Genomic DNA, 25,302 nt, shown 5'->3' with positions numbered 1-25,302 from the left:
CCTTGACGTGGATAAAGAAATTGGCGCTAATGAGCAAATGAGAGCACGCAAAAGCTCTCCTGATCTGGCCCTGACCTCGTTATAATGAGAAATAAACGCTCATAAAACTACCCAGGCTGCTTGGAATAATACCTGCAGATTACTGGCCACTCATTAGTGCAAAGCTAACTCTGTTTTTTACAGATATGGTACAGAATATTGTGCAACCTCATTCACCTTACTTAGGGACTCATTGGATGCTTATTAAATCTGATGGAAATTCTGTACATTAGCTACATAACCATTGTAGGGGTAATGTAAAGTAGTAATGAATTCTGTTAGATCCCTCCATTCACACTCACAGGTTCAGAGAAAAGTGTACCCTTTCCTGTGTCCGACTCTCTATGGACCAGCTCCACTCTCATCTCCCATAGCTTAGGGTTCTTACCAGAACCAGCTGCCTCGAGGGTAGACTATACCACCCACGCCTAGACTTAGAGTGTTGGGCCAGTACCTGAAAGGTCACTGGTTCGAATACCCAAGCCGACAAGCTGAAAACAATCAGCCGATGTGCCCTTGAGCAAGGCACTTAACCCTAATTTGCTCCAGGGGTGCGTACTACTATGGCTGACCCTGTAAAAATAAAAATAAACATTTCACTGCACCTATTGTGACAATAAAACATATTTTTTTGTACATCCTTTAGAACGTCCTATGCGATATTATCTGTGCTATACAACACCATCATTACAGAAGATGCTGAGTGGAGTTGTGGAGTTAGGTTGATGAATGCCCTGTAAAGATCTCTCTGACAACACTTTGTGGCTTGCAGTAACCAATCCTGATGGAAATCGACCCCACCATTTCTTCTGGTTTAATGTAATCCACGCTGGTACTCTGGGTATCATGTTCTTTGTCCATGTATACTTGTGTACTAACAGTAAATGTTGTGCCCTTGTATGTCTGTTTGACTGCCTAATACTGGCACAAAACAAACCTGCCTAAACAACCACAGGTTCTACGTATGCAGTTCTCCCTCCTCTTACCTAGTTCGCCCTAGGTCTGTAAACGGTAATAGCTTTTCTGTCTCCTCTCTGCCTCACCGGGTTACACTAGATTGTCTTCCGCCTCAGTCCAGCCCCCCTGGGTTCTGCGTGATGTTTATAAACATCGTCGGTTGTTTACCTCTCTCTGTTGGTGTGGTGCAGAATGTGGCACTAGTTCAACACCAGGGTAATAGTGTTTAAGATGATTGTTTAGAGTCCTTGCACTTAGCCTCACTATACACTTGCTGTTGTGATGTAGTTGGATATTTGTTGGATTAATAAAGTAGACTCACTTAACGACGTTTCATTTTTCACATCTAAGCTATATTATCAACTCCAATACATCATCTTGCAATTCCCCTCCTGAGTGGCACTGTGTCACTGTGTTCGACATCAGGCTAGGTAGGAAAAATCTCAAATCTGTAGCTGATTACAAGTGGTTTGGTCATTTTTCGAGCGACTCGCTGATCTTTGCACATGCTCAAGGGATAAAGGGTTGACAGATGCACGTTATCCACCAACTGCTTTTTATTTAGTTTCTTCTAAAACAACTGACCCAACGATTAGGCTGAGCACCAAATCCCTCCTCTCCCCTTCCAGCACGTACTCTCTATTCTTTAATTTTCCCAGTTTGTCTTTAAGAGTGTGAAAACAATCTGCTTTACTCTGGATTTCTTCAGGGGATGATAATTAGGAGTGGCGAGTTTACTAGACACAGGAGTCAAAGTCTTTAACTCAGGGCATCATGGGTTTGTTTTAAAAGGATCGAATGCTCGTGGTGCCCGCTCCTGCCAGGAATCGCTCGCTTTGAACGGAACGATTCCCTCCCTCGAAGTCCGCCCCCCATTTTCTCATGCATGGAGCAGGCCTAATGCAAACGACGCTGGGATTGCTTTCTCTCTCTCTCTCTTGTTCCCCTTGGCCCTGACTCAGTTTTTTTTCCATTATCCTCTCTATCGATTCGCTCCGGACTTCTTTTTCAAGGCTCTGAGGTTAATGTAATTCAATGGGGCATTTCTTTCCTTCTTGTCATTTCTCTCTTTCTCTCTCTCTCTCTCTCTCTCTCTGACTTTCTCCACCTATCTCTCCCTCTTCCTTTCTCTCTCTCCCTCTCTTTGCCTCCCTCTCTCTCCTCCCTCTCTCTGCCTCTCCCTATCTCCTCTCTGTCTTTCTTTCTCTCTCTCTGTCAGATGTGGCCAGGGCGATTGAGCTGCTGGAGAAGCTACAGGAGTCCGGGGACGTCCCGGGTCACAAGCTGCAGTCCCTGAAGTTGGTGTTGCAGAGTGAGTTCTGCACAGCCATTAGAGAGGTGAGTCGATTCCCCTGCACCACGGCCCCAGGGTCCTTTTGCTCCTGCCAACACAGGGAAATTGACCACAGGTGACTGATGGTTATTTTAATGAATAAATGTGGCTACACAACAATGCAGACTTTTAGTGGTGTTTTCCCAGACATGGTCAGCTCAGACACACAGACTGAAGAGTAAGAGGGCCATCCATACTCAGACTGAGGTCATCTAGTAGGAAATGTAATCTACTAGAGGGAATGTCAGAGAGGGCTGGCCCTTTCATTGGACAGCAGGATGAGAGAAGCCTGGCCTGGGAGTCAGGCAGAGACACTGGAGCCTGGTGCTGCCTGGTGGTGGGGGAGGCTTCATGTCTCTGCCAGGAGTAGCAGCTAGGCAGCACCCTACAGACTAGGTTACAACAGCTGGCCATTGAGAGGGAAAGAGCGAGAGAAACACTTCAACCACCAACAACACATCCAGTCACCAGGGAAACTAGAGAGGATCAGCTTGGATTGGTTGCCGAGGCTGACCGGCCATAGTTTCCAGTCAGTTACGTCCTTGTGTGAGCTGACACTTTGCCATGGTGCAGAATGGCTCTTTCTCGTAGAGGTCTGACTGCTAGAGCAGCTGGAGAGTGAAGATGAGTGGTCGTGGCCATGATGATGATTACTGTTATTACAGAGATTGTTATCAGCACATACAGTCATGCTGCAACATTCAACAGCTGTGGCGTTCACGTCAGTGGTTATTGGATTAACAGTCTCCCAAGACAATAAATGCTCCCATGTCTCTATGGAAGAGCAGAGAACATGTCATTTATGTGAATTGAGCAATACCTTGCCATGCGTGCCGTGTCGCATGTGTTTACAATCCAGCATGCGGTCACAACCCCTGTATTCATTTTTCTAGCACATGCACATTTTTCCATGCAAATTTTTCCATGCACATTTTTCCCAGACTATGGATAGTGACGAGTATCGTAAAACACTTCCCAGCGGCTCGCTCTTAATACCCTGACATAGCAAGACTAGACTGCTGAGCCTCTTTGAGCTACATTGGTGAGCTAATCGTAATGTACTCACATTTGATCTCATCTGACCCCTGTTCTGTGCTGTAATGCGTCTGCAGATGGGAAATCTTTGTAGTTGAGAGAGCTACGTCGTGGGCATTCTAACCAAAAGGAGAGAGACTGTATTTTTCCAAACAACTTTATTATAAGATTTGCAAAAATGAAGCAATCAAAACAACCACTCAACATTGCCACCCTTGTCCGTTCAAGCCTGTATGTTTCCACACGTCTAAGTTGCTGTAGATTGTTAAAACAGGATGTCACATACTGCAGTCACACCTAAACGCCTCCTATCTGTACGCCCAGACAAATGACTAAGTCACACCAGACAAGCCTGTATCAGCAAAATACTAACATTTAACAAAGGACAATTCTTCAAGTAAAAACAGCATAGTATGTTCAATTAAACAACATAGTAGGTCATTAAATCATTTCCTCCACAGCTATTACAGGAAGATTAAGGGTTGCGTCAGAGCCATATATTGTTGCGCGGTATTGGGATTCACCTGCATGTCATTTCATTAATGCAGATGACCTATACTGCATTGAGCTGGGGCCACCGGGTATTATAATTGAGCGATTTCATTTGTTCCCCTCGTCTCATATCTGCTGGTGAAGCTCATTTCATGGTCTGATGAGCAGACACAGAATCCCACAGACCAGGGTAGCTTGATCATGTCTCTACTGTAGAAGTCATAGAGGTGATCTGGTTGAAAACCTTCTTCACAGTGTCAATAGAATTTACAGCCACATGAATCAGCCTAGCTATGGGTGATGGGGTTAGCTGGCTAACTGTTGATAGGGGAAATTTATGGGGGATGGAAATGCCTGCTAAGGTGAAAGACCCACATTTACAGAGAGGTGGAGTGAGGAGGAGCGTTGCTCTTCCAACCATGTCTATCAATGACATCTCGGAGCTCTGGGAAAGTGAGTCGTCAGAGCCAATCTGCTTTGCAAATGGAAAGGGAAGGACACCAGGGAAGACGACTGGGAGCGCTAACCAGCTGGAAATGATGGACTTTATGATGATTTCCAGCCACTCTGTTAGCTTGACTTAAAGCGTTATGCATATCAAGAACTGGTCCTGATGAAAATCCTCCTCAAGGCCCGAGCAAACGATTCAACCACACATGAAATCGAATCGTGAATTTCATTAGACACAAAACAATGCAGGTAATTTTTCCTTGCAAAAAAAAATCATAGTCTGAACTGTGAACTGAACTGAATCAATTATGTGATCATAGAGTTGTAGTAGCCTGATGATAATGGAATAGTGCATGTGAATACGGGTCTCACTTTGAGTTCATATAAAGGAAAGGATTTGTGTGCCACTCCATTGAGAACAGACCTTAGTCTCTTACTACATTTACTATGAGCTGAAGGCTGAAAGCCACTTCATTTAATTATCTCTGTGTGTTTAATATTCTATTTTTGTGTCATGCTGACAGAGCGAGGGAGGTCTGTGAATGAACAGTTATTAAATGCCATTTCGCTTCTACCAAATGACCCCTTTCAACTCTGTCAGCTAGAGAGAGGAGAAGGAGAGCTCTTCAAGCTCTCTCTCTCCGTCTCCTCCTTCCCCATTTTGCTCTCCGCTCCCCGACTCAGTAGAGAGAGGGAGACGGGCGGGGAGCCATGGTTACACGCGTCATGCCAAGCACCCTCCGGGCAGCTCTCTCCACTATCAGGCATTGTGGCGTCCTCGTAAGGCTGACGGTAGACTGGTAGCCCCCAGCCCATCAAGCACATTGAGCTTTCCACAGAGGTTAAATAGATCTGGGTTAATGAAAGCCTGCCGTGGTAAACGCCCAGTGAACCGGAGAGGAGAGAGAGGGAAGAGAGAGAGGGAGAGTATATTCAGGAGGGACAGGAAGAAAGTAGAGTTCGGAGGTAAAGATGGATGCATAGTAACAGGAGGGGAATGAGGTAGAAATGATGCCTTCAGGAGTGCAAGTCTTTCAAATCTCTCTCTCTCTCTCTCTCTCTCTCTCTCTCTCTCTCTCTCTCTTTCTCTCTCGCGCTCTTTCTACCCGTATGTATCTGTATGTTCCCTGGAGCTTCACAAAATCAACTGACTGCAAAAAGAACACAGCAATTTGTTCTATGTTGTGACTGTTTTCTTTATGTTATTGGAGATTATTTTCCCCCAATGAATTATCAGAAAAGAAGGTTAAGTTCATTCATTAACAGTGTTGTCAGACTGAGTTCAACTGGGTTCATTAAGGTCAACCTAAAAAGCTCCAATATCTTATTTTTGTAAATGAAATACTTGCTCAGAACAAAATACAATTGATTTATTTGGTTGTTGGGCATTGTGAGCTTGAGGTTATTATTTTATTTTCATATCAACAACGGACTTTGTTTTTCATCAGTCGGATATACCGCGGCTTCTCGAAACCACTTGTTTTATTGTTGAAACACAGATGAAGCACTTTGAAGTCGCAAAGAGGCAAGGGCCTTTGTTTTGCTCCAGCTCATCATACAGAACTATTGAATGATGGTTGAGCCCAGAAAACACATGCTCTCCTTTGGAGAGAGTAGAAACATACCGAGGTGTGAGCTGATGAGTAAAATCCATATTAGTTTTCATTCCAGAGAAAAACAATACAATGAAAAAGCTTTCAATTCACTGCACAGGGAAAAAACAAAGTCAATGTTGTTCTTCAAGAAGGGTTTGAGACATTACAATTTAATTTGGTTTGCTCGTTGAATAATTCAGCAGTAGTTAGTGGTAAATCCAATTTGCACTTCAACTAGTGGATGTTTGTGCATATAGTTAAGCAAATTACAGATTGAAATAGCTTGACCTTTATTGTTATTCACGTGTTTCCTAGACACAATTCTCCTGACTCACAGCAAGGCATCCACTGAGACCTTGAATACACAACAGTCCATACATCTTAAGTGTATTTAAATCAGGCTCACAATGATGGATGGATGCTGTATCTTTATATGAAGAACGATGCACTGAAAATGTTTATGGAATGGACCAGCCGCAAGCCTCTTGGCTAAAACACACAAAGGATGTGGGCTAACATGAGTCTCATCTAACAATTACATGACCCCGTATGGGGAATGTTAGGCCAATGTCTCATGTAATGTTCAACAATGCAACACTAATCAGAGCATTCATAATGTTTCTAGTTGTTTCTGTTGGATCACCAGAGGAAGGTGTCATTTTTAAAAAAATGTATTTATTGTACCTCTATTTAACTAGGCAAGTCAGTTAAGAACAAATTCTTATTTTCAATGATAATGTCATACTGTACACTGGGGGTGCTATTGTAAATGGTGTCGATACAGTATGTCATATTCTGTATAGAAACGAATCAAAATAGCTCTTTTACAGCTGAAAGCTTTCCATTGGCTCACAATGCTGACTCCTCTTTAGAGGATGTTAGAACACACTGTAGATGTGGAAGAGGTGTCCTGGAATGAAGGTCCCAAGATGGTGTTCAATATTGGAAATCAAAGAGTCGCTCAGCTGAAAAGCAAAGAACTGCTTTTTGACTGTAACACCAGAGTTCCACTAGTGTATACACCCTTAAGTTATACTAGGGACATTGGGATTCCATAGCTAGGGCCGACAGTGAGGACTTGTGAAGAGCGGAGTCAACAACCTCTGCATAATCAAAACAGTTGCTTTGTAAGGTGTTAAACATCATTCACAGTTAGCCATTGTTATGTATTACTGAACAAAAATATGAATGCAACATAAAGTGTAGGTCCCATGTTTCATGAGCTGAAATAAAAGATCCCAGAAATGTTCCATACGCACAAAAAGTTTATTTCTCCTTTGCCAAGATAATCCATCCACCTGACATGTTTGGCATATCTAGAAGCTGATTAAACAGCATGATCAGTACACAGGTTCACCTTGTGCTGTGGACAATAAAAGGCCACTCTAAAATGTGCAGTTCTGAGACCAGCCACCTGGACAGCTGATGAAACTGAGGAGTATTTATGTCTGCACCCCTGCCCAGTCATGTGAAAGCCATAGATTAGGACCTAATGAATTTATTTCAATTGACTGATTTCCTTATATGAACTGTAACTCAGTAAAATCGTTGAAATTGTTGCATGTTGCGTTTATATTTTTGTTCAGTATATAAATGATGCCCGAAAAGCCCCCGTGGCCTTGCCTTGGCCCCAAGTCAGGTCAGGTCCACTGAGGCCATGGCCCAGTGAGTACCAGGAGTTGGGCCATGGAGCTGGAAACAGACAGGTCTGAGGCTTTTTGGTAGAACACCAGGGTAAATCCTCAGTGAAAATTCACCTACTGTACCAAGAGTCTTAGCTCCACTCTCTACTCCGTTCCAAACTCCACTCTCTTCAGTTTATTTACTCAGTGCCATTTGTTACCCACATGAGAGAAAACCAAAAGGGGTAGTAGCGCCACACCCCAGTGTGCTATGAGTATTTTGTACTTACTGATGCACCACGCTTTGCTTATGCTAATTGTCGTAGGGACCAGATGTTTGAGCAGCCTTAAGGGCAGTAAGTAGCAGGAGGCAGCAGGATCAGGCGCCAAATAGTGTGCAGTTTATTAACAGTGAAAGGTGGTTCCAGGTGGATGAAGAAATCCAATGAATATCTACATAATCTTCTAAGGTATTTGCAAAATAAACACACTCAAAATACAGGTTTGAATTGAAATCAAAAACCTAACCCTACCAACTACCAAGTCTGGTAGCCTACGACATGGTTTAAACATGCAAGAGACTTAGAGAAATGTAGCAGAAAATTCAAAAGTACTGAGAAAATACACACATGGTTTGTCCATTTTTCTCTCTATTTCAGGTGTACCAGTACATGCATGAAACAATCACAGTCAATGGCTGTCCGGAGTACCAGGCACGGGCTACAGCGAAGGTGAGCAACATACTCTAATCTCAGACTGGCTTAGCTGTATTGACCAAACTTGAGGCTGAAAGATACTGTACAATGTAGCCTAGATACATAAACACCCATCATGTCTCCTTCAGATGATCAAAGACTGGAGCAGGTTTGGTGTACAATGAATTACTCATTAGCAGACCTTGGATGTAAACACTTGAGAGGTTCTACCAATGAGTCCCTCCACCACCGCTCATTCATATTCCTTCTGAGGAGAGCTTCTTTTGTGGAGGAGAATAAAGCAAGCAGACATCTAACAGTGAAAGGGGGACAGGAAAAGAGGGAATCAAGAGGGAGGGTGAGATGAGAGAGAGGAGTGCATCTCGGTCCTCTCTCCCAGTGTTAACAAAACATCAGAGAGGGAGTGAAGAAGAGATGGGGCAACATAGGGAGGTACGCACACTGACTGATTCAATTGGCTGCTCCTTCCAGAGACTGAGCACACAGAGGAGTAGGACACAGATTGATTGACAACACTGGGCAAGCAGGATGAATAGATAAATAGGCCCAGTGTGGAGTACAATTCCAAAGGGCTCTTTTTGTCAGTGAAACATCATCTCTTCAATCGCAAATGGTTTGCAAAACTTTGACTATGGTTCAGTCCCTTTCTCAAGGAGTATTAAACGGGGTAACCTTTTTTACGACTTTAATCAGACTGTAGATTGTGTTGTGAATTTCCACCTTGGATGAAAGGTATGCAAAGACATAGCTTAGGTCTATTGAAGGACACCACTTTATCTGATGTTGATGGAATACTCTTTCTAGCCTGCTCAGATCAAATGGTTTTGAGGTTGAAGGTATGCTGCTGTTACAGCGACTTGTCCTTTTCATTTCCCTTCAAATATCCATTATTTGTTGAATATTCAAGGTCCCTGTTCAACATTATAAAGCACATATTCATAAACAAATCATTTTATTTTCAAAGCTTATTCAAAGGCTGTTTTGAAAGAGAGAATGTAGATAGGTCTAATCAAACTACTTTACAATTCATGAAAGAGGCCTTGGGGCTTGTATTTAACAGTGTTAAAGTAAGCCAGATTGTCCATATGACACTGTTTACACAAGAAAGCAATGACAACAGCATGAAGTGCCTTTCAGCTTTGTCCTTGTCCATCACCAATCTTTTCAAAAGCATATTAAATACAGCCGTCAGTAGAGCAGCAATTAACATAGAGCAAACTCCGTTCACTGGCTTCCACGCCCATGGGAGTGATTTCAATCGATGACATCGAAATGAGATGGAGCGCTGCTTTTGAAAGTGCCGACCTGAGAGTTTCCGTTTAGCTGAGCCGGTGCTTGTTCCATCAGCCTCGTCTTCAAGTACATCTCAAGTACATCACTGACCAAAGGTCTGGAGGGCAGCACTCAGGGCATTTCACATGAATCACTTTAAGTAGGACATCGGGGGCCTAAAACGTGTTATAGTCCTATGGAAAACCAGGGATCCCTTGATACACCAGAAATCTTGAGGCATTAGCAGGGTAGATGTTATTTTAGATGCCTTTGCTGCAGTGTTGCTGGTGAGCGTTTACCAATTAAAAGGTGTTCCACCTGAGAACATGAGCACTTGATTCAGTTTATTACCCAGTTAATTGATTCAATTCCAGACTGTAATTTCTGGCCTGAGGTTTTTATCTTTTATCTTCCAGAGATGGGAGACCACTTAGTCTATGGTGCTCCAGAGAAAAGACTGAGCTGAACTGATGGCTGATGATGATAACATTTTATGAAATTAAGTAATTTCCATACGGTACTGTGACATTACTTTGGCAATTTCCCAGTGAGCTGTAATTTTGGTTTGGTTCGCCCCAGACACTTTTTGCATTTGGAGGAGGCAGCCATACGCCATCTAGTTTCTTCCTCCCAGGAAGGGAGATAAACTTGTGAAGGTCGATTTGCCGTTAGCCAGAGAGGGGATGGTGGCATACTGAACACAGTGCTTCTTTACCTCACAGTGGGAGAGAGAGATGGAGAGAGAGATGGAAAGCGGGGGACGAAGAAGTGGAGGATCTCAGGGCTTTCACCTGCTAGGGGAAACTTTGGATCCACATACACCAAGCTTTGAAACAGAGGCCTTTTTCCCCTGCAGTTTCCTGAGAAAGTATTGCTTAATAATAATGAGACAGACTTGACAGACAGGCACCTGTGGCGATGTACATCTGCTGTTCCTTTTCCAGGCTGGGCTAACAAGCTCCTGCACACTTAGTTTCAGACGACAAGGCGAGAAGAAGATTCCTCTAGAACTTGAAAGCTATCCCAAGCCAGTGGAATTTAATGAAGCAGGCTCACAGAGATTTAGTTAGTGGGGGTGGAAGTTATCTCGCTTCTTCTTCTCCAGCTGCGACAGATATGTGCTAATTCATGTTCTTACAGAGCCAGAAAACATCTCACATGGCTATACAATACATCACCACCTTGGTTCTCACTTTGTTATTCTCAGCCCTACTGGACGTCTCTAAGCCCCATTTAGAGAGAGAAGTCAGAAGGTCCCACCCACAGAGTGAATTTAAGTCTGTACGCTTTGCTTCTACATTGCTCTTGGGTATGGGAAAGTTTATTTGGCTGTTGGGAAATGCAATCCCAGTTCATGCACTTAGTATCGTCATTATCTAATCTATTTGTGTCGTAGACAAAATAGGGTGGTATAGGGCTTGGAGTTAGTGCTGAACACACCAATAACGGTCTGATCGTTATCCTCTCGCCTGTCTCTCTCTGCAGGCCACAGTTGCAGCCTTTGCGGCCAGCGAGGGTCACTCTCACCCCCGAGTGGTAGAGCTGCCCAAGACGGAGGAGGGGCTGGGCTTCAACGTGATGGGCGGCAAGGAGCAGAACTCTCCCATCTATATCTCCCGCATCATCCCAGGGGGCTTGGCTGAGAGGCACGGGGGCCTGAAGCGAGGGGACCAGCTCCTGTCTGTCAATGGTGTGGTATGTATTGCTTATTTATGATTACTGCTAGGTCTGGTTACATGGTCAGATTTTCCTGACCACGTGAACCGACCAGGAAAAACTCTGTACCCTATTTATGATAGTCGGTGAATTTGCGTCTTCTATTTTACGAATCCCAATCACAGTTGTGTGCTGTTAATATTTCAAGGTATTCATTTTCTCGTCTTGCTTGAAATTTCTTCTGACAAACCACATCCGAGCAGAGAAGCATTCTGTCTAAACCTTGAGTCAAACTTTCACAATATTGATAGGGTCAAGCTGTCACGTTTGTTGTATGAAGGAGCGGACAAAAGCGCAGCGTGTGTATCGTTCCACATCTTTATTTATCTGTGAAACTATGCAATACATACAATAAACAATAAACAAAAACAAACCGTGACAAAGAGGTGCAACATACACTAACTCAAAATAATCTCCCACAAAACCTAGTGGGAAAAACAACAACTTAAATATGATCCCCAATTAGAGACAACAATAACCAGCTGCCTCTAATTGGGAATCATACAAAAAACCCAACATAGAAAAAAGAAACTAGAACCAACATAGAAATACATAAACAAGACAAAACCCCAACATAGAAAAAAGAAACTAGAACCAACATAGAAATACATAAACTAGACAAAAACCCCAACATAGAAAAAAGAAACTGGAACCAACATAGAAATAAATAAACTAGACAAAACCCCGTGTCACGCCCTGACCTACTCTACCATAGAAAATAAAAGCTTTCTATGGTCAGGACGTGACACAAGCAGAGTGATTGGTTTTCTGAAGCCTAAATAAAAAGAGGCTTATAGTGAGCCACCGTCCAAGATATAGGAGAGCTATCTACGACTAAATGAATAAAGCAATGGGCAACAACAAACGCTATATCAAAGCGACAGTTTTTTAGAAGAAGCAAATGTCACCATGAGCAAAGTGTTCCAAACTTCACACGGCTTAGCAGTTTGGCCTTTCAAAGTCACTCCTTGCCGAATCCTATTCCGTAACTCTCCATTTACACCATCAAATGAAAACCAATTTACATGGTAAAGTCAGGATGTGTTTGGACTTAAAAAGTGCCTTCTTCAGACAAACACTAATCAAACGTGTGCTTTAAAAAGCAAGCTTCATGAAGGATTCATTTGATTTCCGTGACATCCAGAATTGTAATGTGAAAATATACAGTACCAGTCAAAAGTTTGAACACACCTACTCATTCAAGGGTTTTTCTTTATTTTTACTATTTTCTACATTGCAGAATAATTGTGAAGACATCAAAACTATGAAATAACATATGAAATCATGTAGTAACCAAAAAAGTGTTAAACAAATCAGCTTTTATATTTTAGATTCTTCAAAGTAGTCACCCTTTGCCTTGATGACAGCTTTGCACACGCTTGGCATTCTCTCAACCAGCTTCAGCTGGAATTCTTTTTCAATAGTCTTAAAGGAGTTCCAACATATGCTGAGCCCTTGTTGACTGCTTTTCCTTCACTCTGCGGTCAATCCCAAACCATCTCAATTGGGTTGAGGTCGGGTGATTGTGGAGGCCAGGTCATCTGATGTAGCACACCATCACTTTCTTTCTTGGTCAAATAGCCCTTACACAATCTGGAGGTGTGTTGGGTCATTGTCCAGTTGAAAAACAAATGATAGTCCCACTAAGCACAAACCAGATTGGATGGCGTATCACTGCAGAATGCTGTTGTAGCCATGCTGGTTAAGTGTGCTTTGAATTCTAAATAAATCACTTGCAGTGTCACCAGCAAACGCACCCTCACACCATCACACCTCCTCCTCCATGCTTCACGGTGGCAACCACACATGCAGAGATCATCCCTTCCCCTACTCTGCGTCTCACAAAGACATGGCGGTTGGATCCAAAAATCTCAAATTTGGACTCATTAGACCAAAGGACAGATTTCCACCAGTCTAATGTGTATTGCTTATGTTTCTTGGTCCAAGCAAGTTTCTTCTTATTGGTGTCCTTAAGTAATAGTTTCTTTGCAGCAATTCGACCATGAAGGCCTGATTCACGCAGTCTCCTCTGAACAGTTGATGTTGAGATGTGTCTGTTACTTGAACTCTGTGAAGAATTTATTTGGGCTGCAATCTGAGGTGCAGTTAACTCTAATGAATTTATCCTCTGCAGCAGAGGTAACTCTGGGTCTTCCTTTCCTGTGGCGGTCCTCATGAGATCCAGTTTCATTGTAGCGCTTAATGGTTTTTGACATTTTTCGGATTGACTGACCCTCATGTCTCAAAGGGTGGACTGTCATTTATCTCTGCTTATTTGAGCTGTTTTTGCCATAATATGGACTTGGTCTTTTACCAAATAGGGCTATCTTCTGTATAACACCACTACGTTGTCACAACACAAGTGATTGGCTCAAACGCATTAAGAAGGAAAGAAATTACACAAATTAACTTTTAACAAGGAACACCTGTTCATTTAATTCCTGTAGCACTAATTCACAAAATTTGGGGACACTAAAGTCCATGGAGAATAAGAGCACCTCCTCCCAGCTGCCCACTGCACTGAGGATAGAAAACACTGTCACCACTGATAAATCTATGATAATCGATAACGTCAATAAGCATTTTTCCACAGCTGGTCATGCTTTCCACCTGGCTACCCCGGCCAACATCTCAGCCCCCCCTGCAGCAACTTGCCCAAGGTTCATCCTTGGGAGCAATTTCCAAACACCTAAAGGTACCACGTTCATCTGTACAAACAATAGTACGCAAGTATAAACACCATGGGACCACGCAGCCGTCATACTGCTCAGGAAATAGACGCATTCTGTCTCTTAGAGATGAACGTACTTTGGTGTGAAAAGTGCAAATGAATCCCAGAACAACAGCAAAGGACCTTGTAAAGATGCTGGAGGAAACAGGTACAAAAGTATCTATATCCACAGTAAAACGAGTCAACATAACCTGAAAGGCCGCTCAGCAAGGAAGAAGCCACTGCTCCAAAACCACCATAAAAAAGCCAGACTACGGTTTGCAACTGCCCATGGGGACAAAGATCGTATTTTTTGGAGGAATGTCCTCTGGTCTGATGAAACAAAAATAGAACTGTTTGGCCATAATAACCATCATTATGTTTAGAGGAAAAAGGGGGAGGCTTGCAAGCCGAAGAACACCATCCCAACCGTGAAGCACGGGGGTGGCAGCATCATGTTGTGGGGGTGCTTTGCTGCAGGAGGGACTGGTGCACTTCACAAAATAGATGGCATCATGAGAGAGGAAACTTATGTGGATATATTGAAGCAAAATCTAAAGACATCAGTCAGGAAGTTGAAGCTTGGTCGCAAATGGGTCTTCCAAATGGACAATGACCCCAAGCATACTTCCAAAATTGTGGCAAAATGGCCTAAGGACAACAAAGTCAAGGTATTGGAGTGACCATCACAAAGCCCTAACCTCAATCCCATAGAAAATTTGTGAGCAGAACTGAAAAAGTGTGTGCGAGCAAGGAGGCCTACAAACCTGCCTCAGTTACACCAGCTCTGTCAGGAGGACTGGGCCACAATTCACCCAAATTATTGTGGGAAGCTTGTGGAAGGCTACCTGAAATGTTTGACCCAAGTTAAACAATTTAAAGGCAATGCTACCAAATACTAATTGAGTGTATGGAAACTTCTGACCCACTGGGAATGTGATGAAAGAAATAAAATCTGAAATAAATCATTCTCTCTACTATTATTCTGACATTTCACATTCTTAAATAAAGTGGTGATCCTAACTGACCTATGACAGGGAACTTTTACTAGGATTAAATGTCAGGAATTGTGAAAAATGAGTTTAAATGTATTTGGCTAAGGTGTATGTAAACTTCCGACTTCAACTGTATTACCCACCACTGCGACCTGTATGCTCTCGTTGGCTGGCCCTCACTACATATCCATCGCCAAATCCACTGGCTTCAGGTCATCTATAAGTCTTTTCTAGGTAAGCCCCGCCTTATCTCAGCTCACTGGTCACCATAGCAACACCCACCCGTAGCACGCGCTCCAGCAGGTATATTGCACTGGTCATCCCCAAAGCCAACACTTCTTTTGGCTGCCTTTCCTTCCAGTTCTCTGCTGCCAATGACTGGAACGAATTGCAAAAATCTCTGAAGCTGGAGTCTTATATCTCCCTCTCTAACTTTAAGCATCAGCTGTCAGAGCAGCTTTCCGATCACTGTACCTGTACACAGCCAATCTGTAAATAGCACACCTGACTACCTGATCCCCATATTATTACTTATCCTCTTGCTCTTTTGCACCCCAGTATCTCTACTTGCACATCATCATCTGCACATCTATCACTCCAGTATTAATGCTAAATTGTAATTCTTTTTGCCTATTTATTGCCTTCCTCCCTACACTTCTACATTGGCACACACTGTACATAGATTTTTATTTTGTGTTATTGACTGTACGTTTGTTTATGTGTAACTCTGTGTTGTTGTTTTTGTCGCACTGCTTTGCTTTATCTTGGCCAGGTCACAGTTGTAAATGAGAACTTGTTCTTAACTGGCCGACCTGGTTAAATAATTATTTTTTTAAATACAAAATTGAAATGCATTCCAAGTGACTACTTCATGGAGCTGGTTGAGAGAATGCCAACGCTGTCATCAAGGCAAAGGGTGGCTACTTTGAAGAATCTCAAATATAACATATCTTTCATTTATTTAACACTGTTTTGATTCCATATGTGTTATTTCATAGTTTTGATGTCTTTATTTTTTTTTTTGAAATAGTAAATATAAAGAAAAACCCTTGAATGAGTAGGTGTGTCGCAAATGTTGCTTGGTACTTGGTATATTACTCTGGGCTTGAGGAGGAATTGCTAATTATACCAAATATGCAATGCTTGTTGAACTAAGTTGAACTAAGTAGAAATACACTTGACTTCCATTCAAACCTAATTGGTTGTAACCATTTAGAAACTGAAGCTGCTGCTGTGTAACTGTGTCATTGTTGCTTACATAATAGTCTTGGCAAAGTTTCTTTATTTCTCTGTCCATGCCAATTAAGAAACTGAGGCAGACTTCAGAGACCATATCACTACAACACTAAAACATTGCCACCATATTTCTTAAATGTTCTGAGTCTCTTCTCTCTCATTCTCTTTCATTGTATCTCCCCAGAGTGTGGAGGGGGAGCACCACGAGAAGGCGGTGGAGCTTCTGAAGGCAGCCAAGGACAGTGTGAAGCTGGTGGTACGCTACACGCCCAAGGTCCTGGAGGAGATGGAGGCGCGCTTCGAGAAGCTCCGCACGGCCCGCCGCCGCCAGCAGCAGCAGCTCCTCATGCAGGCTCAGCAGCAGCAGAACCTCACTACCCAGCAGAACCATATGTCGTAGGTGAGGCTTTTCATTGCTTTAAGGGTGGGGGACCGTAGCCTGGTGCCAGATCTATTTGTATTGTCTTGCCAACTCCTATGGGCATTGTCACACCAAAAATGACTGTAGGTGTTGGCAAGAAAGCACAAACAGATCTGGGACCAGGCTAGGGGGCCACCAAGGAGAAGGAGTTGGACCACACAGATGAAGATAACAGCAGGTACAGTAAGAATACCAGTCCTCTAAACTGGCTATATATTCACCAAACTATGATTTAATTTAGATTCATACTGTTTTAAGGATCTGACAGGGATTTTTCATTTCAGTCATTTAGCAGACACACTTATTCAGAGCATACATTTTCTCACTTGTCCCCCTTGAGAATCAAACCCACAACCATGGCATTGCAAGCACCATGTTCTACCAACTGAGCCACACGGGACTCTTTGGCACTTCAAAAGTTTTTGGGGAATAGGGTGTACTGACGGAGACTGGCATTGTCTGGAGATACACATTGCACATTTGAAACAGCAACAACATTTAAAACGCAACGAATGCCTTTGAAAACTGCCTATGTGGCATCGATATGAGTCAGAAACAGTTATTCTTGTGTCCAAATTGACTACAAAGTGTTTGGAAACATTTGTGTGTCACAACGGGTAAATGAAGGATGGGTATTGATTAGATGAAGTACATTTGCCCATTAACATGGGGTGAACAGCTGCAGTGATTGCTCTCTATTCAATAGCATACAGTGAGACAGACCTGCCCAGCAGCCTGACTTTGTTTACATAAGACAACATGTTACGCATTTTTTTTACTTGAGAAATACTGCAACAAACACCTTAGTCAGATATAAAACTGCGCAACTACAACATGAAGTAGGCTTCTGCGTCTACAGTGTCTCATGGGGGACAAACATAATTAACCAAGCGTGGAATCGCTCCGGAAACAAACCTCCAAGACTGAAATCTTGTTTTTCTAATGAGCAACAGAAAAAACAGAAGTGCCAATCGGCGTGTTCAGTGGTTCTTTAAAACCCATTGGGCTCTTTATACCCAGAGAGAGTACCAGAGAGGCTCCTGCTACAGAATGATACCAGGCCTTGTCCTTTGGGTAAAAGTTACAGAGGATTACATCAAGCTTTTCATTTTTTCATTAAACATATGCTTGCTGCACACATTAAGTTCCTGGAATGAGCGCTTAATCTATTTCAGGGTGTTTGTTAACTAAGCAGTTGCAATCCCCTGTATAGTCATAACCGTCTATGTTGTGTCAGTAATTCAGCCGCGTGGCTTGTGAATTATTTTAGATATGGCTGAGCAAATAAGAGCTCACGCTCATGGGATGCTACATGTTTTATAACACATACCACAGAGCAAACTTTACTTGACTGAATCATATATACAAATATACCCCGTCATTGCTTAGATTGCTGGAGGTGATAAAGCAAAAATAACGACAACTCTGAAAATAGGTAGTAGTAATATTAAGCCTGTCTGGGCCTCAGATGAAGCTATAACACGTTGCTGTGGCTAACTCAGCTGAGCATTCTTTAAAGTGTACCCTTGACATACCTCCACGAGGCACATCACAAAAGACTTAACACCACCCGCAGGCTAAGGGATCCTCAGTGGCACGGATCGTTTGATAGTAACCCTCCTCGTGTAGCCCTCGTTTAGCTCGGGGAGGTATGTGAGAGCTTGTAGACCTGCGCAGTAGAGACATGGAGTGAGGACTGAGCAGGGATCATGTTGTATCAACCCTGGCATGCTGACTACAGGGCTTTGCCACAGTGGCCAAGAGGCCGGTGGCCAAGCAAGCGACATGCGCGGCGAACAGGCTGCTAGGTGGCAAGCACCATGGGACTGCATGGAATCTGTACGTCATGTAGCCTTCCTCTCTGACACGCTGCCCTGCCATTCTGTCTCCTCTCGCATACCTGGCCAGGCTGACCAAGGCCGAGGACACAATAGGCTCTGCTATATCTCTGTTCTCAGTAGTAGTGGGAAAGCCACAGACATGTAGCCATTTCCTGCTGTCAAATGACCTAGTGCTCTCATAGGTGGAATGTTATTCATATTTTTCATAATTTCATAATTAATAAACATTATTTCTAAAACCCGACCGAAAATCCTGTTTTTATGTCAGACGGTTTTGTTTTATTTCAGTCTTCTATGATGTATATAAAGTGTATTATTGGGATGCAAACTCAAATTGAATGCATTTCAACTCTATATCTGACATGGTACAGGTGTCTTCTTTTATTTAAGCCCATAACCATCTGTGTGATGTGTATACTTTTGTTTCAAAGTAGATTTGTTTAAGACTACCAAGAAACACTCTGTGTGACCCTGATTTAGCCCACTGCAGTAAAAGGTTAATTCACAATCATTTTTAATTGGCTTTTCACAGTTCAATGGGCTTTTCGCAATTCGCAGCAGAGTACACTTCACTTTTTTGTAAATAATTCTACCAGAATATGACATTAGCATCCCACTTTACTGACCTGTCAAAGTACTGACTTGTCAAATGGTTTCAAGCATTGCTCTCAGCTTTTCTTACATCTATCCCTCACAGGCTGTTCCAAAAGAAGAAGTGAAGGACGCTGAAAGGAATTTTCTAAGTCCATCTCTGTGCGGAGGATCCTGAAGGAACCACCTGGTAGAGGAGAATATGATACTGTTAAGCAGTGAAGACTCTCTCTCCCCCTTCAATGTACTACCAACAGAAGGAAGCAAAACTGAAAGATTTGTGTTCTGAAATGTAAACAATGGTGCTTGTGATTTGAGACATTGGAGGCTAGCACTGAAACCCATCCTTTTGACTTTTATTTTGTTTGTGTTCATTTGAAGTTTTCCTCTAACAGTTGAAAGTTGTGACCCTCCTCAATGTTCCTTCTTGTCATTTGTGATAGTTTATTTATTTTTGTTATCTGTTTTGAATTCATTTCACCTGTTTCCTGACTTTGGTTTTGCTATAGCTTTGTACAGTGATATTTCTATTGTTTCTTCTATGGGAGCTTGTGTCTGTGTGTGAATGAACATTGCTTTTTTTTGTGTCAAACTTGTCCTGCTTTGGATAAATGTGAACTCTTTTTTACCTTATATATTGCAGCGAGAAAATATTTTGTATGGAAACTTGTGGATTTAGCAATAACAGACTTTCGTTGGTTTTACATTTCACATGAAAGTAATGATTAGAGATATACAGTATGTGGTAAAGATACAAAACTTAACAATGTTATACTAGGTCAACTGTATCTTATGCACTGTGTGTCATAAGGCAGCTTCTGCCATTAAAATCAAATGGCTGTTAGAAGAGGGGTACATAAAGGGGGATGAATACACAGAGATAAGTGTATTCATACAATTGAATAGGCGAGTACAATTATCGTGCAATTTCATAACTTGACTTTCAGCTCTCAAGTCAGCCATTTAATGATTGTTAGTCATCTACTCCCATCAAATTAATATATACAGAGAGTATATAGAGTAATCATATAAAATAAAATCTACGTATATAATTTTAACATTTGCTATATCATTTATATGAGGAATGTCAAACACATTTATATATATATATTAATGACCTGGAGGGTTAATCATATGGTACAATTGTCTTTATTTTCAAATCAATCTATTTTATTGTTTATAATCTGAGTTTTGCATAAAGTAATTTCATTAAGGCATGTGTGTTTGTTAACATTCAGATGATTATTTAATAGATTGAATTGTATAAGACCTATAGCCCAGTGTATAATTCGTACCGGAATAGTATGGTTAATGGACTCATTCTCCTGGATCTGCGTCGTCACCTTTACATTGTGAGTAAGGGACTGTGGAATGTTCTAGTTGTCTTATCAATGAGGGACCTCTGTTTTAAACTCTCTCCTTCAACCCTCTACCTATAGTCTGACGTAGTATTCTCATAACAAGTAACCATATTTAGGTATAACAAGTTGCAATGTGGATTCATTGAAAGCTATTAGAAAACCAGTTGATGATCGACACTGATACTGAAAAGGAGTCTTGTATCTGTAGTACTGTCAGACAAACATTACATTGGATGGTTTTCCTAGTAGCAAACTCTAGTATGTGTGTATGTTCTATATAGGCCTAGTTCCTTTGTGGGTGGGTATTGAAGTAGTGCAAGATCATTTAACATCCACACTGTGTGCAATGTGCCATCATGATAGTCCAACCAGATTGGGCTGTGAACGTGTTTTGTCCCTCAACTTTTGAGCAGTTCATCTTGCCTCTGACAGATCCCTTTTGTACATTTACTTATTCTCTTTCTTATTGACGACTTGCATTTTTTTAGGCTGGAAGTACTGTACTTCCTGACTGGACGTACTGTACTTCCTGATTCGACGTACTGTACTTCCTGATTCAATCTACTGTACTTCCTGATTCTACGTACTGTACTTCCTGATTTGACGTACTGTACTTCCTGATTGGACGTACTGTACTTCCTGATTGTACAGAAAAAAAAGACAACACCAGGTGATATGCAATTGTTATACATATTATATTTGTATAAATAAATATATGTGCGTGTGTACAATGACGACTTTATTGACCCCAAACTTCTTCTTCTTCTACTGTGTCGATTGTGCTTGTCTGGAATCTGGGGTAAGGGGACTAACTCGTGACCCCTGTTTGTTTGAGCTGTGAACAGAAGTTTTAGGGCAGCAGTGTAGCACTCTTCAAAAGCAATTAAGGTCTCTCCATGATGAGGTCACTGGTTCTGACACTGCCTTCCACTGACAGGTACTGAGATGGAAGTGCCTGTGGTTGACGCTTTTACATTATAATTCCCCCTTTTTTTTAAGCATCTGAATATAAACCCAATCGCTAATGGCATGTCAATACAGAAGGCAGACACTGAAAGTAATGCCGGAGCTCAGTGGTCCTTGTAAGATGACGGAAGGAAACTCAAGCTGAGGATGTGGATTTGCTTGCGCCAGCTAAACTGACTATATAGAACATAGTGTGTATCGGCCTACTATTGTGTTTGTCAAAGGGAACACCACTAGACAAGCCAGGCTGTGTGTGCTATTATAAACTGGGTGGTTCGAGCCCTGAATGCTGATTGGCTGAAGCTGTAGACCGTATACCACGATTATGACAAAACATTTATTTTTACTGCTCTAATTACATTGGTAACCAGTTTATAATAGCAATAAGGCACCTCAGGGGTTTGTGATGTATGGCCAGTATACCACGGCTAAGGGTTGTGTCCAGGCACTCCACGTTGCATTGTGCCTAAGAACAGCCCTTAGCCGTGGTATATTGGCCATAAACCACACCTCCTCGGGCCTTATATCTTAAATATATTTCCCTCAGATAGAATCAAAGGAATATTTCCATCAGGAATGTCTAATTCATAAACAGCGAGTCATCCTCGCAATCCATCTATCTGTTTAATCACCTCTTTTCTCATTCCACGGGGCTAATGAACTGAGTAGTGAGGATGGAAACGCAAACTCGTAATTAGGCATCACTGATGAGAGATCAGTGAAATATGTTAATATCTGTCATTCTTATTCTGTAAAACGAATAGATCTCAGCTTGAATTCATCAATCAGTAGGCTACACACTACCGAGACCTTCATATAGTCTAGAGGGCTTGTGTTGGAGAATGTACAAGCTACAGAGACTGCGCCATGTCGTGGTTACTGACATTTGAGCCCTCAGGAATGACATTGCATTATATGCATCTCATCTCATCTTTGTGGACATATGAATCCTGGCTACAAGTCATTTCCATGATCACAACCTTTAAATTCATCTAAATGATCTGATGAGTCTAATGCAAATTAAGAACAGCATAGCTGGCATATGTATTCACTGTATAACACTGTAAGAAATTCACACTTATATGGCTGGTGTGAATTGATGTGTTTCTATGTAATGCTGGAACACAACACTTACTTTATAGCCAGGTGAAATCACATCTTCTCTGTCTCTGTGACGACAACATACTTCCAGATGCAGGGGTGGGGGTGTCTGAATTTATTCTGTAGGGTGGGTGCATTGCACGCATGTGATGTGATGTGATACCCTGTTGGTCTGCCGTGGCAACCTAGAGGTCAAAAACGTTGCTTTTGTACCACAGACATTTGGAAGTAGGTGATAAAACAATACTTTATATGATTCCCCATGGAAGAAAATGAAAAAGGAAAGGATAGACTAACTACAAAGGTTATGTTAACATAAATGATGATACAGTCTACTATACAGAGGAAAAGCATGGAAGATTAGACTGAAGCCTATAGTATGGTAGTCTGTCTGGCACCAAGTCTGGAAGTCTTCCAGTCACACCTCGCTGTGTAGTCACGTGGGTCGCGCGTCAGCCAGGCTAATAGTATAGACCAAATAAATTGTATAGACCCAAAAAACAAAAAAATACACATTTTAAATTTAGGCAAGTTAGCTGGCTAACTCATTGTTCCTGCTTTGTGGTATATCCCTCTGGTCTCCCAGGTTTAAATCAATCCCTGATTAGAGGGACTGAATTATGGTTTGAGGTCCAGATTTGAATTTGAGGGGTGTATACTATTATTAACTAGCCAACTAGCTATAGCCTAAAATCCCACTGGGCACACTGGTTGAATCAACGTTGGTTAACCAATGTAGAATAGACGTCTGTGCCCAGTGGGACAAATCAACATGGTGTCTAGATTACTCACTCAAAGATATGTCCTCAATGAAAGGGCAATAGTTAGCCATCATAATGACAAAATTGTTTGAATTGTATTGAATTGATGCGATTATAAATCACTTAATGTGGATAAATATGTTTAATTTAAGAGTCTGACAGCTAGCTAACCTCCTCATAGCCTCCTCATAATTTGAAGGAGGGATTTACAGTGAACACATGAGGACAACATTGGCTCCACTTGAGCACGTGGATTTTGGAGTTTTGATGTAGCCTACAGAGCAATTGAATTGTTACCTGTCTTCCTTTCATCCCAACCTGTCCCGTTAGAAGAGCACAATGTCTGTCAAAGACCTACAGATGTAGGATCTTAATTTGATCACCCTGTTGCTGGAGAGCTTTCCTGCAATCCAGGAAATGTAAAACGTGTAGTGTATTTGATGTTTAAAAAGGCTTCTGGAGTTTGTCATTTCCACTATGAAATCTCAGACTTGATTTTCCGTTACTAAAAATGTATCAACCCCTACAAAATGTCCATTAATTATAATCCACATAATAATTCACATCTCCTGTTGCTGCAGAATCATTTTCCTGCTGTAGTAAACTGGCTAAAATGAAGATCCTACATCAGTATCAAATTGTCAGGTAGTTATTGTTTAACTGGAATATGATGAAACAATATCACAGCCTACTTATTAGATAAGCAATAAAACAAGCTATGGAGTCATGAGAGAATGAGAAGTGACATCTCATAGTCAAGTATTAGAAATACCTCCCTCTTGTGGTAATAGTGTATACTCAGTACTGCAAATAATGGCTTTGGCTATTGTGAGAAATGCCAGAGTACTTCACATTAGAGTGATTTGTGTCAGGCTTCGTTTAGTCCTTACATTGTCCAGGTTGGAATATGAATCAAATTGAAATCGATTAATGATATCCTAATAATAAAGTACTTGATGCAAATTACCCCGTTTGTAACCATGGGTCAAACTATCTGTTGATGTGGGGAAAAAATATTAAATATCTTGTCATCTCATGACGTCACATGCCTGGTGCATGATGAGTGATTTATGAATATATCCAAGGTTTAGCCATGGAAAATGACTTCAATGCATGGGGAGCTTCGTAGCCAGCGGTGTGGCTTACTGAAATAGAAGCCCTCGCTGGTATGCTTGCTATGCCACAGAGCCATCTAGCATCGTGCCACAGAGGCAGAGCCAGAGTTTAACTACCAGTACGGCCCACTCGCCACTGAGTCTCTCCCTCTGGTGTCACACCAGGAAGGTGCTTGTCATAAATATGAAGACTTAAGTGTCTCTCGAAGGTTGTGTCACGACGAGACAGGTTTCTATGTTTTCACATGGTCGTGACTGTGTGCTGTGCTGCCATAGGGCAAGTGATACAGGACCTACATCACCTGTTGGTTGCTCTCAAACCCAAGTCAAAAAACATTTGATTTCACCGTCTTCTTCTATTATAAATGTGAGGGAAATCCTTTTAGCCTAATGGGGTCACAATACAACAGGAGAAAGACTGCAACGCTTTGATTTTATGAGCTATAGGCTTTGATGACACGCAACATATGATACTAGTAACCCCTTCCTCTCCCTTACACACAATTTCAAGTGTTACGTTCAGGCCATTTGTTGAAAGCGATAGTGTTTAGGGTGTAGTTAGGGGTGTTAACAATGAGAAACATCTGTTACTAAAGAAAAAACAGGTACACAAACCCTCTCTCCTCCCCTTCCCATCTCCTCCCACCACACCAACACTCTATTAGATAGAATAAACAGCATTTACACCAACAGATGTGGGAACTCTAGAATTATTGAAACGTTTATTGATCATGAGAAACATGAAGCTAACAAATGCAATAGCTTAAATACAACTTGTTTGAATGATGCATAGGCCTATATTAGGACAGACACATGAAAAGGATCAATTAAATATGTTACATTTGGTATAATATTGTTTAAAATAAATGAACATTTACAGTACATATTTACAATCTTATTTACAATACAAAGGTTGGCAGGTGCTGATCGATCTTAGCCATCACCGAAATAGGAAGTAAAAGCGGTATGCGGTTGAA

The 25,302-nt window shown here is 41.8% G+C and overlaps 1 protein-coding gene across 2 annotated transcripts in view; it reads left to right on the top strand.

The window, feature by feature from the left end:
- Positions 1 to 21,110, top strand: part of LOC106609408 (protein lin-7 homolog A) — a 29,772-nt gene extending 8,662 nt beyond the window's left edge. Inside the window, exons 2-6 of one of the 2 annotated variants that reach the window (XM_014208202.2) lie at positions 2,216 to 2,334; positions 8,183 to 8,254; positions 10,997 to 11,206; positions 16,353 to 16,568; positions 19,128 to 21,110. In XM_014208202.2, coding sequence (XP_014063677.1) covers positions 2,216 to 2,334; positions 8,183 to 8,254; positions 10,997 to 11,206; positions 16,353 to 16,568 — 617 coding nt within the window. In that variant the 3' untranslated portion in view covers positions 19,128 to 21,110. Of the gene's footprint in view, positions 1 to 2,215; positions 2,335 to 2,366; positions 4,556 to 8,182; positions 8,255 to 10,996; positions 11,207 to 16,352; positions 16,569 to 19,127 lie in introns of those variants that run through there. The other variant, XM_045722122.1, reaches the window with a different exon arrangement.
- Positions 21,111 to 25,302: the final 4,192 nt, after the last annotated feature.

Source organism: Salmo salar, chromosome ssa07 (assembly GCF_905237065.1).
Source record: "Salmo salar chromosome ssa07, Ssal_v3.1, whole genome shotgun sequence".
NCBI classification, from domain to species: domain Eukaryota; kingdom Metazoa; phylum Chordata; class Actinopteri; order Salmoniformes; family Salmonidae; genus Salmo; species Salmo salar.
Note: the sequence above shows the minus strand (reverse complement) of the source record. Positions and strands in the feature narration are given on the sequence as shown.